The sequence below is a fragment of the Xenopus tropicalis genome, chromosome 3 (assembly GCF_000004195.4).
Source record: "Xenopus tropicalis strain Nigerian chromosome 3, UCB_Xtro_10.0, whole genome shotgun sequence".
NCBI classification, from domain to species: Eukaryota; Metazoa; Chordata; class Amphibia; order Anura; family Pipidae; genus Xenopus; species Xenopus tropicalis.
Genome location: NC_030679.2, coordinates 25,051,267 through 25,071,571, shown reverse-complemented (window position 1 = coordinate 25,071,571; position 20,305 = coordinate 25,051,267). Strand labels below are relative to the sequence as shown.

Sequence of the window (20,305 nt, the reverse complement as noted above, 5' to 3'; positions counted from 1 at the left end):
AGGCTGCCAAGCGCTTCAGTTTCAGGCAATGTCTGCTCACTTCGATGAGAGGAGTGGGGTGGTCCCCTGTCAAACACCATGGGGTTGCTGGTATCAGACCATGGAAGAGGTGTTCATTGAAGTCAAAGTACCCGATGGGACCCTTGCCAAAGAAGTCCAGTGCAAATTGGGAAGTCGGGATATTTCACTGGTTGTGAAGGGAAAGGACATACTTAAGGTGCTAGAAGTATTTTTTTACAGTCCCATTGTCTTAAGTGCAGTAGGTTTTGATGCCATGTATGTGCAAAAATTATTAAAAAAAACCCAGTAACTTTTATGTATCATACCCTGATATATGATATACAGGCTTAGTATTTACTAATATATTTGTACTGCATTTGTATATTTTTTCTGGCCCTCTACTCTTCATCTTGTATTTTGATTGCTAAAGTACTCCATGATTGTGCATAACTAAAAAGTGAAGACTTTTTTAGGCACCATTCTAAAATCTAATATAATGGTGAACAGCCTATTTAAATATTAAAGGGAATATAATCTAAGTAAAAAAAAAAAACTAAAACTGACAGTAACCCCATTACAGAACAAATCACACCTTTCAAATTTATAAATAGAAATTTGACATCATTTTCGCACAAAAGCCCACACACTAGACCAGGGGAGGCCAAAACGTTGATCGCGTTCCACCGGTCGATACCCCATGGATTCCTAGTGGACCACGTCGAAGCCGCGAAATGCGGAAGTGCGGGGTTTATTGGGTATGCGCGTACGTATGCGGGGAGGAGTCAAGTCAATCACCACAGGAAAAAGTCTGGGCACCCCTGCACTAGACTAATAGAAACTTTGTTCTTAATGTTTAGTCCTACACCAGTTAATGCTGCAGCAGTGGCAGCGTACAATGTGAAGGGTGGGCAGGAGGGTCACACCAAATGACTAGATCTGGGTTTGTAGTGATCTCTTAGATTCAGAGTATACAGCACACCTTGTTACACTATACCAGTGCTGTCCAAGTTTTTCCTTGCATAGGGCAGAGTACTATAAAGGGTTGTGGAATTCTTGGGCATGTAGGGGGCAATAAAACATAATGTCTTGGAGGGCTATATCCAGTCCATGGGGCACCAATGAGACAGCCCTGCACAATGCAGATAGTAAAGTAAGCAAATCAACAGGCAGGTAATTGTTTCGTGGCCTAGTTCCTTTGGGCTGATGTGTTGTATCTGGGTGATAATTATGCTTTCCTGTTACTTTTGATTCCCATCACAACAGATCAGGAGTATGGGCGGCATACACTTACATATGCTGTCCACTTTTGCATCTGCCTTGCATGCTTAACCGTCCAGATCAGTTTACTTTGAGTCAAAATTCACTTATGATCTTGAAAAGAAGTTACCGCACTCGCAGGACTTATGGAAAAACAGAAAATGTATTTAAACTGTGTATCTAATGTTTCGACTGCCTCCACAGCCTTTCTCAAAGATTCAGATTAGTGGTGCTCGGGTCGACAGAATATGTGCCCTTGCCTGACCCTAACCTGCCCTCTTTCTCGTTCTTACTGAATGACAGTAGGGATGGGGTGAGGCTGAGCTCAGGGTTTGGCCTGTCAATAACAGACGGGTCCCATGGCTTTCTGGCTGGCCAGTGCCACACTAAATTAGCTGTATGGTAAGGTATATGTCCTGAAAATGTAACAGACATGCTGTCTTGTACTTATATGTATAAATGTATCAGATTGGGTTGTATCTTTGTATGTAATCTGTATGTACAGTGTATACACCCATTTATTGCACAGGCTGCCCGCACCGGGAGTTCTCCACTCATTGTAGCAGATTGGTGTTTTCTCTGCTGGTGTTTTTCCACTGGCAAAGAAAACTCATGTGACATTTGCCTAATGAACAAATGACCTGCCTAGTTGTGGATGTGATAAGGTCTTTTCATCTTGTACAATTAATTTAAGTCCTGTTTTAGCTGCCTTTATATAACCAATTATTACCGACTGGATTTATATTTTAATGGTTACTTTTTTTTTTAAGGGGAAGTTGTTTGATTCTACAATATCCGACGAAGCAACATGGACTCTAGGTAAGTTCTTATGTCTTGAGCCAAGTTAGCATGTTGAACTACTTTAAAGTAATATACCTTTTTCTATTCCTTATTAGGGGGTATCATTTTATACATAGTTTGTGTAAAAAAAGAAGGCAATAAGCAAAACATTAAATTTGATAGTGCCTTATAAAACCATCCCTCTCTGTGTCACAGGTAGAGCTCACAATTGCTACTGGTATACACTAACTAGTGAAGTGGTATCTCATGTGGAACCTGAGTGACCGTTGCCATCTAGATCCCCCCACACCTCTCCCTGATCTATGTAACACAAGTAATTATTAAAGTCTTTATATACATGATAGACTTCTAGTGGTGAAATTCTTGGTATTGGAAATGTGGTTCCACATATGTATAGATGTGTTTTGCTGACACACATCTCTACTATGCTTGTCTAGGAACTCTACATTAGCAAAGTGTGGATAACAAAAGCTAAATGGGAATTTTAAGGTAAATAGTTTAAATTGAATACAAAATGAAGAATCTGGTTTCTTTCTTAGTGTAGGTCCAGACAGGGAAAAGGTTAATGTATTATTAATTTTCTCTTTGGTTGTTTTACTAAACTAGAGGAAATTATTTTAAAATATATATGGTTTTTGGTTTTTTTTTGTACCTGTACTGAAAGAGGATAGGAAACTAATAAGGATAATCCTAACAAAAACAAATCGGGATGCTGGCAATTGCTGGACCTCTTTATCAGAAGGGGACTATTCCGCAGACCCATGGATCCAGGATGAGATGCAAAAGAAGCTTACACTGGAAAGATTTCAGAGAGAGGTAATGTATATCTGGTAACTGTGTCTAAACCAAGAGTGAGCATCCTGTGGCACTCCCAAGTCTTATAGAACCATGGCAGACAACTGAACTTCTGCAAATAAAGCTGGGTGCATTAATATTGTAGCTCCCTGTATCCTGCACTGATTCAGATTTTAGGGTAGAGGAATGCATAAACAGTACAGGCAGGGTCCAGTATGGTGGTATGGAGTGCCAGTTCCAGTTACGTTGTGGCATGGAGCAGATTCTTATAGCTGGTACTAGAGCTAATAATTAGCACTAATGCAGGTTGTAAGAAGGCACTCCAGGGAGCAGGGCTGAATTGGCTTTGTAGGGGACTGGATGACACTGCAGAGCTGAAGCTGCATAGGGTCAGGTACCTGCAGAATGTTAACAAAGAAGTTTGGTATCAGGGCCGCCATTAGGGGGGCACAGGGGGAACAGTTGTCCCGGGCCCGGACGATCCTCGGTTTAAAGGGGGCCCGGCCGTGATACAGTTTTAGCTCGGGCCCCCTTTAAAGGATTACGGGCCCTGATTGGTTCTGCCCCATGTGTGCGCAACCAAGAGGATGCAGCCGAAGGACAGTGGAAGCAGGCGGTCACTGGAGGTTGGAGCTGCAGGAAGCTGTATGTCACTGGGGAGAGGATGCTGGGGGGGGGCGCTACAGGATGCTGGGGAGTGGAGCTGGAGAATGCTGGGTGGGATGCTGAGGGGGGACCCTTGGGGAAGCTGGAGGATTCTACGGCAGATGCTGGTGGGGGGAGCTGGAGGATGCTGCGGCGGATGTTGGGGGGGGAGCTGGAGGAATCAGTGGGGGAGCAAGAAGCAGCAGGGAGTGGGCCATAGTATGAGGACACTGGGGGAGGACCAGCAATGTTTTAGGGGGCCCTGGGCTGGCACCAATGCAAAACGTAACCCCTGGCTACCATTGTTTTAGGGGGGGCCCTGGCTACCAATGTCTGTGTGTCCTTTCTGCTGATGGGGTGGGTCACTGGGGGAGGGGCCATTAGGGGGCAGGGCGTGGGAGGAGGGGGGTCCAGAAAATTTTGTTGAAAATGTTTGTGATTTCTGATGGCGGCCCTGTTTGGTATTAGGTAAATGAGTGTGTGGGTCAATTTCAGGAAATACAGATGTATAAGCTGCTTACAACTCTCAAGCATAATTCAGCTTTAAAGTTCTGAAGGTGGCAGTACATCCACTAGTATGATCTAGTACTGGACATTTTTGGTCACCATGGGTTACAGTCTCTCAAAACTTCCAGACTTTAACATGTTTTTACTATATCTCATCTTTGTCTAGGTGTTTCTTTGACATACCTTGTGGTACCGTGTGGGGCTTATGTCTCACTGGGATCCTTTCTGTGGTGATTTAAAGGAGAAGAAAAGGCTAGTAAAGAGTTAATCTCAAGCTGCAGGCATACCTTCAGTTGTCTCAATAGTGCCCTTAAGTCTCCCCATATTTTACCTGTTCAGAAGATCTGAAGCCAAACAGGAAGAAAAAACACTGAGCTGTGTAAAGAAAGTTCCCATAATGCCTCACTCCTGCACAGACACCGGAACCAAGTGAACATGCTCAGTTAAACTATGAGTCAGCTTCCTGCTGATTGGCTCAGATCCACATTCCTAAGGGGCGGGGGGGGGTTATCTCTTAGCATTCTTGAGGGAGGGGGGAGCAGGAAGCTGCATGTCTCTGGCAGAGGAAAACAGACACAACTAATCTTTTTACAGAGAAGTCAGTGCAGTGTTTCTGTGAGTGCTTATGGCTGTATTTACATAGACCTTTCTGATAAAGCTTACTTACTTTCCTTCTCCTTTAAAGTAAATCCAGATGAAACATCCTCCCCAGTGGAGAAAGCACAGCCAACACTTTGCTCATGTCACCTGAAATATTCCAGAATCTTTCTGTAGCTTGTGTATTTCTAATCAACATTGACTGAAGTGGGCTTTTTTGTACCACCATCCTGAAATGCCTGTACTGGTCTGCTGGCTTGCCCTAACCATGCATCAAGTGCTTTATCACCTATGGTAGTGTAATAGTGACAGCAGCTTAGTTTGGTAGTTAATGTTGACATTAACCTAATAGCAGGACCTGATTAAAATGTTCTAATCTTTGTTTTTTCCAACTACCAGAATCCAGGCTTCGATTTCAGCGGGGCAGAAATATCAGGGAACTACAGCAAAGGGGGACCAGACTTCTCAAATCTACAAAAGTGAAGGAGAGAGACGAAAAGCCAGCATTATTTATGTAGGATAATTCCAGGGATCTGATCCCTAAAGATATCATTGGTTGTTTATAAGTAATTTTGCCAAAGTCAGTTACAAAACTTTTATTATTTTCTGTATTTTCTATGGCACCATAAGTCTTTGCCATTAGCCAACTGAATGCACTCTTCAGCAAAATGGCTTTTTTTAATATTATTAAAAAAGATTGAATGTGCCCTTTTTTTCTTGCTCATGTTTACTGCTAATCTCTGCTCCTTATTACTCCCTGTAGCCTATAGGTACATTAAATACATTAAAGAAAGGAGAAAGCACTAGAAGGCCAGCAATACCAGCTTTGCCATTTACTTTCCCTACATGAGTGCTATTCAGCACACTTATGCAAAGTGATATGTAATGTCATCAGCGCTGACTTTAGACTTTACCAAGTAAGGAATGGGGTGGAAGAGGCTGTGCTTCCCATGGGAGCATCAGTGCTGCATTATAGACTGCTGGGCTGAATAGTGAAGCAAGGAAGAGGCGGCTAAAAGTTGTGTAGCAGGGGAAGTCTGATTGCTGAAGCCTGTATCCCAGTTAAAGAAATATAGTTGCAGTCCTCTGCAGGCAGAAAATTTATTTAAAATAATCTAGGTTATCTGCAGTCTGAAAAATACACACGGGAACACTTTGTGTTTATAAGACACATCAATTCACTTGGGAGGAAGGTGGGTGATTATGTGCCAGAATTAATAGTGCACTATCTGTACACAGTGCACAAGGAATAGAATCTGTAGGCTGTCTGGAGCAATGTTTCCCCCTCTGCATCTGAGAATCCTATGCAAATCGATGAGCATGAATGGACTTCTTGTTCCCTGTACAAAGCAGGAGCAGCTGCTACCTCTACATGGAGGCTAAGCAAAGTCTAACCAGCACTGTATTACAGTTATTACATTTTCTGTAAGATCTGTAGAAAAAGCAAACCCTGATTGTGATGTTTTGTAAAGGGTTAGCGTGGGATTGACATCTTGGTGAATAAAGGATAAGAAATACTGGTTCAGTTGCCCCAAATAAAAGAAACTTTAGTTAACAAGAGTGATAAAAATATTTTAAACAAGAGTGCTTATCAATGTTCTTTTCTTGGTTTCAAGGGGTTTCTTGTTTAAATAAATACATTTGACAAAAAAAAACCATGTAATTGTGCATTTGTTGACATGTGATTTGTGTGGGTCTCTTGCCAGGAGGCTTACAATTACTGATGTTTCAGTTATAGCACTGCTTTTTGTTGCACTTATGTGAATCACATTTATTCAGTTGCTTCTGTAACATATACAGGGATGGAATGTCTTATCCGGAAACCCAGTATCCAGAAAGCTCTGAATTTCAGGACAGCCACCTCCCATAGAGTCAGTTTTTAGGTGCTTAAAGGTTTGGTGTTCTGAATTATGGGAGAAAAAACTGTATGGAAATCCCCAGATCCCAAGCATTCAGGACAACAGATCTCATACCTTTACATAGGGTGGTTCTGTGTTTTGAGTTCATTAAGGCTTACACTTAAACTTATTAGGCAGAAAATCTCACACATAGCATATTCACTACCAAGGTTACCCTAGTAAACTGCTTAGAATTTGAAGACAATGATGTAATAGTATTCGAAAAGGGAAGGTACACAAAGGGCACACCCTATATCAACCTGTAATCTGCCATTTCGTATATGCACCACAAATATCATAAATTTATAAAAAATATAGTAAAATAATGAATACAATTTTCAACACGTGCAATTGCAATTCTGTTTTAATATGTCCCAGCCTTAGAGACTTGATATTGGGCAAAGCCCAAGCCCACAGTATGATTGTGCCAAGCTGTGTCAGTGTAGGTGCATTTTGCTTACCTGTAGGTTGTGGCTGCAAGACACAACTCTGGGGACCCTGCTAGGGTTGAAGCCCTCTGCATAGAGCAACAGATAAAAAATCTGGCACTCCATGCTGAGAGCAGCGCCAGGGGACACCTAGCTTGTACCTACATGAATTTCCCTGCCCGCCCCTTTTGAATCTAGCATGGCCTAATGCATACCACATAAGATTCATAGAGTAGTCTGCAGGTCTTTGTGTCTGAAGCAGAGGCCTGTGACTGTTTAAACAGTGCCCCGTGCAGTTGGCAAAGTGCAAAAAAATGGCTAAATGCAGTCTTTTTTTGCACTTTAACACTGTGTGGGGGATTGTAAATGAGCCCTAATGTATATAGTCCCAATGATTTTGGACAAATATCACACATGCACAAATGATGTTAAGGTGGGCAATGTAGGTTCATCCTCTGTGTTGTGCATTATACTAAACAAAAGGTTAATAGGAGGATGTTTCCACTTTGCAGTTGAGCCTAGATAAATGCAAGATTAGGCATATGGGTGAAATTGTCTTAGTAGGATTAAAAAGCCTAATTTGCCCCTTTATTGGCAGTTTCGTGCAGTTCAGTTTTGTGGGCCAGTTCATAAGAAGGACCATTGCATCCTATGGAGGCTCAGAATAGAAGAGGAATAGAATAGTCAGTGACAGTCCTTGACACATTTTCAAGGAGAAGTGAATCCCCTCATTGCTTTCTATTTCACCCAGTTTCAAGTGAAACATGACAGATTATTGTTTTCTAAGAATGAGTGCCAATACTCCTAAAATGGCTGCTGCAGCAATTCCTGTTTGGGAAAAATAAAGAGGATTCATGGAAACGAACTCCCATTTAAACTCAATTTTTTGGAGTTTTAACGATACTTTCATCTAAACATATTCAGGATTTTCTAATGAAAACTCAAAATTGTCCTACAAACGATTCAGGCATTATCATGACATTTTAAAAATACAACAATGATCAAGTTTTATTCGGATTCATACCATGTTGCGTTTATACGACTTTGAAGGGCAGAAAAAAAACAAATTTTTGTAAATCAGTCCCTTAAGGTATGGAGATCCAAATTACAGAAAGGCCCCTTATCCATAAAACCCAAACATTCTGGATAGTCCCATACCTATTTCCAATTTGGATTTTGTGTGTGTTCCTCTATATGGTTTCTTATTATAATGGTATCACTACTAAAGAACTGATGGTACCGCTACCGTATGGCATAAACCGCAACGAGCAAAGAATGTTAGTCCTTAAGGCTTATGCCCGAGTAGCACATGTGTTAATGTCTAGGAAGGAATGGAAAGGCTTTGTAATTACATGTTGGTTCATCCAGATGCCACACACATTTCAGCATTAGTCAGAGTTAAACACATGCATGTTGACTTCATTCACCACATCTTAATACACTCCTCTTTTTATGAAGAAAAATCACCCCCGGGGTTTAAAAATGTAAAATGGATAAAAACAATTCCTATTTTTCAAGCATGTATGTGTATATATACAAGCACGGCTTTGAGCTAAATCTTTTTCTCTCATTCCGACACGTGTACTTTAGGAATAAAAACGCATTTTCCTATGTTACGGGAAATTCTCAAAAGGCAGTCTGTCCTCACTGTTATTCTTACCTTTTTTTTACATTTTTTTGGGGGGGCGGAGAGAAGGTAGTGTAAGGGAACGTCTAGCATTGAGAAAATGCTGCAGATGCAACAGCAACATCGAACTTGAGAACAATTCCAAAGAATTAATAGAATTATCACAGGAGAACCTGAAAGGTAAGTTTTATATACAATCCATTTTTCTCTGTCTCTATCACTAACATTCATAACAATCCCTACATCTTTTATATCCTAATAGTATATATGTCATGTAAATCACACATCAGCCTACTGTTGGTTTTGTATTTATATAAAACATGGAGTGACCAAACATTATTATTATTATTACATTATCTACCATCTATCTATCCATCAGTCTATCTGTCTATATAATCTATCTAGCTGTTTGTCCTTCTATCTCTCTGTCTCTATCTACTGTATTGATCTATCTGTCTCTCTTTCATCTATCATCTATCTATCTATCATCTATCTATCTATCTATCCACTGCCCAGCCTGATCCATCATTTTCACTTAAGCAACACACAAGTATGTGTATACAGTACATATATATTTATTTCTATATCTTATATACAATGAGTTACCAAAAAAATAGTATTCTTGTGCTCATGTACTGGCACCCAGTCTTCTGGAGGGAATACAGTATTGTTTATAGTACATGAGTACTTGTCTAGATTTGGACTAAATCCCACGTTGAATTATATTATTATTATTATTTGGAGTTATTATTAGTATAATTTGGAGTTATTATTATATAGGTTAGGGTTAACCAACATATTATGCGGCGCATTACAATAAATGGGTGCATATATTAAACATACATGAAAACATACAAAACAACCAATACAATAATTAATACAGAAGGCAATAAAAAAGGAAAAGGGATTAAGACAGAGCAGTCTTTTATCAACACTGGGCAAATTTGCCTGTGGGCAGTATCTCATACCAGCCAATAAGTGATTGGCTTTTTTGAGCAAGCAATAAATAAATGCAACAAATTGATTGGTTGCCATGGGTTACTGCCTATGGGCAGATTTGCCCAGTGTTGATAAATGACCCCTAAGGTCATATTGTCATTATACATGTTAGCTGGGAAAATACTGGACTTGATTCATGATAACCATTTTGTTCTTGAAAACTCCACAAAGCTCCCCTGAAATTCCAGACATACTGCAATAATTTATTTCATTCTTTTATAGTTTTTCTCACTTTGTAGGTATCCTACAAATACAGATAGTTTTATTCAGAACATGTTGTCGTAGGCTGGGCTGGGTAGCTGAAGGCCCAGAGGCTGAGCTTCCACATATTTTGTGTGGTGACCAGTCTGCTCAAGGGCTTATTAGACTTACTGGTATGGCCCCATTATTTTCATATAATCCGGTCACATGTGATGTTTAACAAAAATGGCCTGATAAATAAAAAATGTTTGGGCAACACAGTCCCGTGGCGTTCTCTGAAAGATTTATAACTGATCTACATTTCTCCCAATGGCTCCTTTCTGCAGCAATGAGAGTTGCACTGGAAGGTCTATGACCCCTTTGCTTTCAGATTTTTGAAGAATGGCATTTGAATAAGCATTTAAATCCGACAATATAATACTTTGTAGAGCCACCTTGCATGTCTTTTGGGGCAAGTAGTTCCTGTATTTACTCTCTGCCTGATTCTGTACAATTCACAAAAATGATCTTCTAATTACAATGGATTTCTGGGGAGGGGGGTGGAAGCAGCATTGGGGTTAAACAATTATGGCAATGAGCCAAAGGTGTCTGTTATAAGCCGAAGTCCCCTGTGAGACCAAGTTATCTGCTTCTGACTCAGGATTTTGAAGACCCCAGTTGCTACCTGGTGGGTATTGGGTCTGGGTTGGAGGGCCCTGTGTACTTTAGAGAATAAACTATTTACATTTAAGGGATGGTCTTATAAACTCATACAGTTATTTGTATTGAATCCTTTGTTGACCCTTTCATTTTCTTATTGTTTTATTCGCAAGCGCAGGTGATTTTACATTATGATGATCAAGATTTCGTTATCACTGTTCCTGATCATCACTCAGAAAATGCTCTGGGCCAATGGAGGATGCTACTACAATAAAGATCTCCGTCACTGCTCCTGCTCCCTTGTTGACTTAACTAATGTCATGAGTATCGTGTCGTGCATTCAGGCATCTAGTCTGGAGTTCCAAGGAGGACGTTTTGTGGACACAGAAGAATATTCATTACACAATGTGGAGATGGAACAAGTACTGGCCATGATTCACCTTCCTTTGTCAAAAGTGGTGTTTGCTAATGTCGTGATATCGGAAGAATTTCTGCTTTCATTTCTGAATTGGGTTCAGAGGATACAGATTAATGTGCTTGCTTTTGTGAACACAACTTTTGAAGGCAGATCAAAGAAGCAGCAAATGAGTGGATCTCCACCTCAAATTCTGTCTCTGCAAGTCATAAACGTGCCTTCATACCCATTACTTGATAGAGTTTCCACTTTCTCTGGCCTGAGTAGCTGGATTTATAATCTGGAGGACTTAACTCTGACAAAGTCTCACCTAACTGGCATACCATGCAACACCAGCAGGCAATTTAAGATTTTATCCTCATTAGATTTATCTGAAAATCTTCTCCAGGATGAAAACATTTCTTCTTCATTCTGCCAAGGTGCTTTTCCAAACATCAAGACTTTAAAGCTCAATCATAACCGCTTGGTCAGTTTTGATACCATATGTCAAACGCTAAACAAACAAAATCAGCTAAAGCACCTAGATTTAAGCCAGAATAATCTCTCATCTACTTCAACTTCTCTTTGTGAATGGCAGCCATCGTTGGCTCTTCTAAATCTGTCGGACACTGGTTTGGAAGAGCTGCCGAACATATTGCCTCGGAATTGTGAGATTTTAGATTTAAGCTACAATAAGCTTGATGCTCTCAACCTATCACTGCCCAGTCTGAAGGAGCTCTATCTCTCTCACAATTTGCTCACTACTATTTCAACTGTGGAAAACTTTCCATGTTTGCAGACCCTAGCAATAAATGGAAACCCAATAAAAACCCTTCAGAGAGGCCAATTGCAGTATTTCAGACATATAAGCAGTATCAGGGCAGATAATATCCCATATACCTGTTCTTGTTCTCTTGTCCATGAAATGAATGAAATGACAATGTCAAGTTTAACATTCCAGCATTGGCCTGATGGTTATATATGCGCTTCTCCAGATTTGCTAAAGGGTCAACGAGTTAGTGAAGTGAAACTTTCCTTTTTTGAGTGCCACAAGCCTCTTCTGACTGTGTTAATTTGTATTGTGTCCTTATTAGTCCTTGTGGCTGCAGTCATTTGCATTCATAAGTTCCATCAAAGCAAAAAGACCCGATTGCAGAATGTGCAGAGAGTAAATGTATGCAGCATGCAGTTTCACACATAAAAACATTGTATTTGGAAGTTTGTGTGATAATATGGGCCAACTTTGTACTAGAAAAACAACTTATAAGGGGTTATTTACAACCTCCAAGGCAGTGGGCATAGTGCAAAAAACAGGCACAATGGTCCCATTTCTTATACTTTGCACACTGCCTTCCTGTGTTGTAGAGTTACTGCAGTCTCTGTGAGTGCTGCCCCAAAGTCATTGCCCCAAGTGGCAAGTTCTTGTGCCCCTTAGTGTTCTTGCACTACTTTCCATGGTCTGAGTAAAGTATCCCTACGGAAACCAAAGAATTATGTGGCTTGGTTATCTATTAGGGTGACCAAATCACTTGAAAATGCAGCAACACGTCTAGAAAATTCAACTAGTAGGGGCTGAACTGATTGCAATTAAGAGTAAATGCAATCAGTGCAGCCCGGCAACATGCATTTATCAGACGTGCCCCTGAATATCCAAGTGATATGGTCACCCTACCAGTAAGTGCTAACAGCTTGTAGATTGGGTGCTACGAGTTACTCGACCTGGGCAAACTGTGCAAATGTTATTGCATCTCTTGTAAAAAAAAAAAAACTTTGTTTCTGAAAGAATGTGATTTGTGGTTTTTAGATGAGAATTTAAAAAAAAATGCATCACTTTATGTAATTACTGTTGTGTTTTTGTAATGTTTTAGTTTATTTATAAATGTAAATAAAATCAGTCTGTATATGAAATCAAAGTGCAGTAATACCATGTGAATAATAGCAATGCAAGGATTCCAGTAAATATAATTGTACAGGAAGATGGCCATGTACAGGTTACAGAGGCAGTGTGCAGTTTCAAGTTACGGGTTTGGGTTATACTGTATCATGCACTATGGGCCCTAATTTATAACAGAGATACCTGAGAATAAGTGCCAAACAACTATTTCCCTGCCCCCTGAAATCTTTTAGATTAGTTTTCCTTTCCCTTCTGCAATCACTACCATGGCTCCTTTATTCCTGCACCCCTCACTCTCTGCTCCATTCAAAGTGCTGTTATACCTAATATTTATTATAGTATCAAATCACATTTTATATACACATATAACCATGGGGACATCCAGAGTTTTCCCTTCAAGAAGGGCAAGAACAAGTGCCCCAGGTCCCCATTATGGTCTTTAAGATCTCAGCAACTATTGATTCTGTGGGGCTGATTCACTAAAGGGCGATAAAACGAGCGCTATTTATAGCATGCGTTAAAAATTGTATTGCTTCTTATTTTTTGCGACAACGCTCGATTCACTAAAAGGACAGGCGTCATAATTAAGATGCGATGTCCTTTGCGGTATTTGACTCGCGATGGGCCAACACATACTTGGTAAAATCCCTCTGCAAAGTCCATGTTGTGTTGCCAAAAGCTCACGAACCACGAATTTAAGTACCGCCTGCCCCAAGTAGGTGTTAATATTCGCACAGACTAATGCGATATTTAGTGCATCTAACGCTTCATATGTGTTTGTGAATCATGCATTAGTATTATTTCTATGCGAGAATTGACGCAATGCGAGGTAAATAACACATTTGCGACTGCGTTTTTTTGCGCATGTGATATGCATCTTAATGCATGCAAAATGACTGATGAACCTTTAGTGAATCGGCCCCTGTGCCTCTCTCCTGATAACAATGCAGTTCTCTTTGGCAGCTGCTACGGACAACTGCTGTTGTTTCCCCAGTGTGATTGGAGGAGTCATAAATTGGGAGAGCCGACTTGGATTTTTACTATTGAGTGCCAATATCTAAGATTAGATATTGGCAGATTCTGTTAATGCCTTTAAGAGGGGCCTGGATGAGTTCTTGATCAATCAGAATATCCAAGGCTATTGTGATACTAATATCTACAGTTAGTATTAATGGTTGTATATATAGTTTATGTATGTGAGTGTATAGATAGGTAGGTGTGGGTTAGGTGTGCTGGGTTTACTTGGATGGGTTGAACTTGATGGACACTGGTCTTTTTTCAACCCTATGTAACTATGTAACTAACTATGTATGTAACTATTAGGTGGGGCATGGGAGCATTTCTAGCAATACAGGTGTCAGGGAGCTTTAATCTTGCTATCTTCCCATTATTCTGCTGATTGGCTGCTGGGTGGAAAGGGAGGGGTTGATATCAAATCAACTTGCAACAGTATAAAGAAACTGAAGTCATATGGCTGAGGGCCCCTGGGAAACTAAGAACTAGGCATGCACTGAATCCACTATTGTGGGATTTGGCTGAACCCCAAATCCTTTTGTGACCTGTATACTGTCCTTTCATCACAGCAGCATTTTTTATCTCTCTGGATTCATACAAGGAATTGTGAAAGATATAAATCTCTTTGTGTGTGTTTACTGTATTTAGCTGTTATGAACTTTTAATCTATATATATGTGTTCCGCTATACTATTTCTTACGGTCATTGTTCTCAGTTCTGGCTGGCCAGGATATAGAGTAAATTATTTATAATACGGGATAGATGGACTGGGAGAGAGAGGACATAACGGGGAGCAGGAGGGGGGGCTGGGAGAGGGAGGACATGGCGGGGAGCTGGAGTGGGGGAGCTGGGAGAGGGAGGACGCAGCGGGGAGCAGGAGGGGGGGCTGGGAGAGGGATGATGCAGCGGGGAGCAGGACGGGGGGCTGGGAGAGGGAGGATGCAGCGGGGAGCAGGAGGGGGGGCTGGGAGAGGGATGATGCAGCGGGGAGCAGGAGGGGGGGCTGGGAGAGGGAGGACGCAGCGGGGAGCAGGAGGGGGGGCTGGGAGAGGGAGGATGCAGTGGGGAGCAGGACAGGGGGCTGGGAGAGGGAGGATGCAGTGGGGAGCAGGAGGGGGGCTGGGAGAGAGAGGACACAGCGGGGAGCAGGAGGTGGGAGCTGGGAGAGGAAGGACGCAGTGGGGAGCAGGAGGGGGGCTGGGAGAGGGAGGACACAGCGGGGGGGCAGGAGGGGGAGCTGAGAGAGAGAGGATGTAGCAGGGAGCAGGAGGGGGGCTGGGAGAGGGAGGATGCAGCAGGGAGCAGGAGGTGGGAGCTGGGAGAGAGAGGACATATCGGGGAGCAGGAGGGGGGCTGGGAGAGGGAGGATGCAGCAGGGAGCGGGAGGGGGGGAGCTGGGAGAGGGAGGACACAGTGGGGAGCAGGAGGGGGGCTGGGAGAGGGAGGACAGATGGAGTGGGGGAGCTGTAAGAGAGGATGCAGTGGACAGCAGGGAGAGGGAGGATGCAGGAGTGGGGTGTAGTTTGACCCCGCAGCAGGGAGCTGGAGGGGGGGTGTAGTTTAAGGGCTATAGTCCAGCCCCCCAACAGTATGAGGGACCATGAACTGGCCCCCTGCTTAAAAAGTTTGAGGACCCCTGCACTAACACATACCCCCCAACTGTCCCGCTTTTCGCGGGACAGTCCCGATTTTTATGGCGCATCCCGCTGTTCCGGATAGTTCCATGAATGTCCCGCATTGCGGGACATTCATTGAACTATCCAGAACAGCCGAATGCGCTGGCTGGAGCCGGATGTTCCAACTTCTCCTGGGGCTTCTCTTCTTATGCGGCTCCTTGTGCAGCGCGACAGGCCCTTTTATAAGGTTGTGCCCCTGGGTACGTGTGACGTCATTACGCACGGGCGCAACCTTATAAAAGGGCCTGTCGCCGCCGCATAAGGAGAGAAGCCGCAGACGAAGGCGGAGCCCTATGGGGGGTACTGTGTATAGGGGGCTACTGTGTATGGGGGGCTACTGTGTATGGGGGGTACTGTGTATGGGGGTACTGTGTATGGTAGGTACTGTGTATGGGGGGTACTGGGTATAGGGGGCTACTGTGTATGGGGGGGCTACTGTGTATGGGGGGCTACTGTGTATGGGGAGCTACTGTGTATGGGGGTACTGTGTATAGGGGGCTACTGTGTATGGGTGGTACTGTGTATGGGGGACACTGTGTATGGGGGGGCTACTGTGTGTGGGGGCACTGTGTGTGGGGGTACTGTGTATGGGGGCACTGTGTATGGGGGACACTGTGTATGGGGGGGCTACTGTGTGTGGGGGGGCTACTGTGTATGGGGCTACTGTGTATGGGGGCACTGTGTATGGGGGGGCTACTGTGTGTGGGGGGACTACTGTGTGTGGGGGGCTACTGTGTATGGGGGCACTGTATATGGGGGGCTACTGTGTGTGGGGGGGCTACTGTGTATGGGGGCACTGTGTATGGGGGGTACTGTGTATGGGGGACACTGTGTATGGGGGGCTACTGTGTATGGGGGGGCTACTGTGTATGGGGGCACTGTGTATGGGGGCACTGTGTATGGGGGGCTACTGTGTATGGGGGGCTACTGTGTATGGGGGCACTGTGTATGGGGGTACTGTGTATGGGGGGGCAAAACTGGTACATAGTTATAACTGACTGCCTTCTCTCTATATTTGTATTTTAATGTAGGAGTTGCTATATTGTTTTCCTTAGGTTGTTCAGTATGAGGGTATAGCACATTTGCGTCTGATCCCGCCATTTCATCTATATAAAAGGAGTATTTTTTTAAAAATGGGGTGTGGTAATTGGGGGCGTGGCCACGAAAGTGGGCTTGGTCAAAAAAAATTGCCGCGCTACGCGCGCCAAATCTTTTTGTCCCTCTTTTCATTTTTCAAATGTTGGGAGGTATGCTAACACATAAGGGTGAAGGCAAATGCAATGATTACACAGTGACTTAAACATTACCCTATGGCTGGGAAAGTAGCCCCGTGTGTCTTCACCCTAATAAACAATACGAAAACAAAATGATGCAGAAAATAGAGGTGAAGTAGGATGGTTAAAAAAACAACATTAATGAATTTTTAGAACAATTAGGAAATGTTTAAGTAGGAAGACATCTTTAAAGGCGAAGTCCTTAGATTTGGACTTAGAACAACCACTGTGCTGGCAAAACACTCGTTTGCTTTGTAATTTGGATCACTATACTTTAAATCTACTAAAAAATAATTTAAACATGAAATAAACCTAATAGAATTGTTTTGCCACCGATATGCATTCATGCAGCTTAGTTACCAGCATGTACAAGGTACTTTTTTTTAAGTTTTAAAATGTTAAATTATTTGATTAAAGGGGAACTTCACCCAAACACAACTTTAGCTTTTAATGTAATGATATGATTTGGAACTGTTCCCTAAGCCCCGCCCCCTGTCCCCCTGCTGTTCTGGCTGACTACTTTGAGACTCAAATAAAATGTAGTCGCCTGTCCTCAGCCTGCATCCTCCCAATCCCACAATTCCCTGCACATGTGATGGTAATAAGGAAAGGAACATCACAGTGCAATGCATTGTGGGTTATGTAGTTCCTGCATGCTGTCTGTAAGCTGTGAAGACATTTTTACAATTTGTTTTTGCCCCTCCTACCCTGCCAGGATTTCAAATGATGCAGAAAAAAAGAACTGTTTTGCAGCTGGATTTCAGCATATAAAATGGTATTTATTCATACTTTTTGAAGGAACAGATTACAGTCATAGGTATATTAGGGGTTTCTACATTGTGTGGGGCTATTTAACAAATTTTAGTTCAGAAGCCGGAGTTTCCCATTAAGATGCACCCTATGTAATTAGGAACTTTCTGGATACCAGGTTTCTAGATACTAGATACCCTACCTGTACATAAAATAAAATGCAATAAACCCCTCTATTGACTAAACCTGACGCAAGTATAGTAGATGCATATATAATATACAAAATGTGCCGCTTCCCCTCACAATTATGTCTAAATGGCTGATAAATAAGAGCCTATATTGCTGCATGGTGTTGGCTGATCTCTTCGATTGCCTGCCATAACTGATATCCAGTGAATGGCTGATACAGCAATGATTTCATACATGTAACCTTGCTATGAGTTAGTATGCCTTATACTCCAATATACCCCTTACAAACCCACAACATCACGAAGGGATGGTTTCAGGCCACACGGAGCAGTACGTTTCTGTACGTTCTCCACTAGTTGTCATGTCTAGGAGCTGAATGTGAGTTTAACCTTTTGTTTCTCCTTTCCCGCAGGCGTATTGAATTACAGTCTCACTTTTGTATCTTGATACCTTCCAAGGACAAACTAATGGGAAGCATGATACTTCTAAACTTGTAGAAACACATTAAATATTAAATGTAACTTCATATAATGCCAGGTGGAGGTTTCCCTTAAAAGCACAATGGATATCGGGCAGGTAGGTCCTCTGCAAAAAGAGGTAAAAAAATCTGCCTTTTCATGGAATGTTCAGTGTTTTGATGTTTTTTTTACAGTATTTGTTTGCACTACAATCCAGCATCTCTTTATGGCCAACTCTTAACACTATCCAGGCAGTTAAAGATACACCTGTGAGGAGCTCTAACAGACCATGCCATCCAAATGCCTTATATTCAGTGTGTAGGAAGTCTCCAGCTAAATGTAGATGGCTAGGGAAGAGTTTAAATTCCCATCTAAAGAATTCTACTTCATCATCGCTGGAGTCCTAAACACTGAACATCTCTGAGCATAGACAGGCTGCAGGTTTCCAGGATCTGTTTAACAGTGGTTGGATGGTAACGGATATCACCAGTGACATAGATTAGATTACAGGTATGGGACCTTTTATCCAGAATACTCGGGACCTGGGGCTTTCTGGATAAGGGTTCTTTCCAAATCATTTTAATGTTAATTAAACCCAATAGCATTGTTTTGTCTTCAAATAAGAATGAATTATACCGTAGTTGCGATCAAGTACAAGGTAATCTTTTATAATAACATTATAAAAATCATTATAAAAAAATTAATTATTTAATTAACTTGGAGTCTAGGGGAGATAGGCATCCCATAATTCGGAGCTTTCTGGATAAAGGTTTTCCGGATAACGGATCCCATACCTGTATAGGTTCAGAAATGGTAAGGATGCCTACCCCTGTGTGTGTTTAGGGAGGAGGGGGTGAGACTTGGGGTGTTTTTCCTTTCTTAAAAATTCTTGACATTCCATCCAAGGAATCATTTGGGCTTGTGGTGGTGAAGAGTTATTTTTTTATAATATCTTCACTAATAAAGTTAAAATAAACTGAGATTATTTGTTATATGATCAGTTTCATACACATTTAATGAATCAACCAATAAGGGAAAACACCCCCATGTCACCATAAGCCAAAGAAATAGATCTGGTATTGGTAAAGTACAGAAAAACATGTTTTTTTAGTTTTAATCATAAAATACTTATAGGATATTGCTTTATGTTTGCTTTTACTATGCCTCCCGCCCCAGTCTTGTTGGAATCTCTTCCCCACGTATATCCCTGGTTTACAGATAAGGAGGAATTCAGAATACATGCAAGAAATATAAACAAACATAAATATTTTTCATTAAAACAATAGGCAAAAGGTATGTTCAGCACGAGGTCTGTATACTGAACTTATGTTGGGTACAAGGCTACGGTCTCGTTTCCTGGCTGTTTTGTATGTATTTGTACTCTGTTTAGGTGCAAAAACTCTCTTGAAGAGAATATTTGGCAATCCAAAGCTTTCCCATCAAAGTACCAGCTGTTTTGCTGGAAGCAGAGCATTTAGGAAGGAACACAATAAGAATGATTAAAGCTGAAAAAAGAAAGGGGGATTCCATGAGCATTTTTGATGTACTCCACCCTTCCAGCAGCCAGTGGGTTCCGCTGTATGTGGGCAACACAGCTAGAAAACAGTTTAACCCATATATATTATAATGCAAGTACAGCTATAGGACCCATTATTCAGAATGCTAGGGACCAAGGGTATTCCCGATAAGGGGTCTTTCTGTAATTTGGATCTCCATACCATGTCTACTAAAAAATTAATAAAACAACAATTAAACCCAATAGGATCGTTTTGCCTGCAATAAAGATTAATTATATCTTAGTTGGGATCAAGTACAGGTACTGTTTTATTATTACAGAGAAAAGGGAATCATTTAACCATTAAATAAACCCAATAGGGCTGTTCTGCCCCCAATAAGGGGTAATTATATCTTAGTTGGGATCAAGTACAGGTACTGTTTTATTATTACAGAGAAAAGGGAATCATTTAACCATTAAATAAACCCAATAGGGCTGTTCTGCCCCCAATAAGGATTAATTATATCTTAGTTGGGATCAAGTACAGGTACTGTTTTATTATTACAGAGAAAAGGGAATCATTTAACCATTAAATAAACCCAATAGGGCTGTTCTGCCCCCAATAAGGGGTAATTATATCTTAGTTGGGATCAAGTACAGGTACTGTTTTATTATTACAGAGAAAAGAGACTCATTTAACCATTAAATAAACCCAATAGGGCTGTTCTGCCCCCAATAAGGGCTAATTATATCTTAGTTGGGATCAA

General features: G+C 41.8%; 2 protein-coding genes across 2 annotated transcripts; both read left to right on the top strand.

The window, feature by feature from the left end:
• Positions 1 to 19: 19 nt before the first annotated feature.
• On the top strand, positions 20 to 5,308 carry nudcd2 (NudC domain containing 2). The gene is given in 4 exon segments (NM_001016379.2): positions 20 to 217; positions 2,028 to 2,076; positions 2,723 to 2,874; positions 5,002 to 5,308. Coding segments are annotated over 4 exon segments (474 nt in total). The 5' UTR covers positions 20 to 28; the 3' UTR covers positions 5,086 to 5,308.
• A 5,284-nt stretch (positions 5,309 to 10,592) lies between these two features.
• LOC116409470 (toll-like receptor 2) lies at positions 10,593 to 12,604 on the top strand. The gene has a single exon (XM_031898125.1). The coding sequence runs from the start codon at positions 10,634 to 10,636 to the stop codon at positions 11,987 to 11,989; it is 1,356 nt and encodes a 451-aa protein (XP_031753985.1). The 5' UTR covers positions 10,593 to 10,633; the 3' UTR covers positions 11,990 to 12,604.
• Positions 12,605 to 20,305: the final 7,701 nt, after the last annotated feature.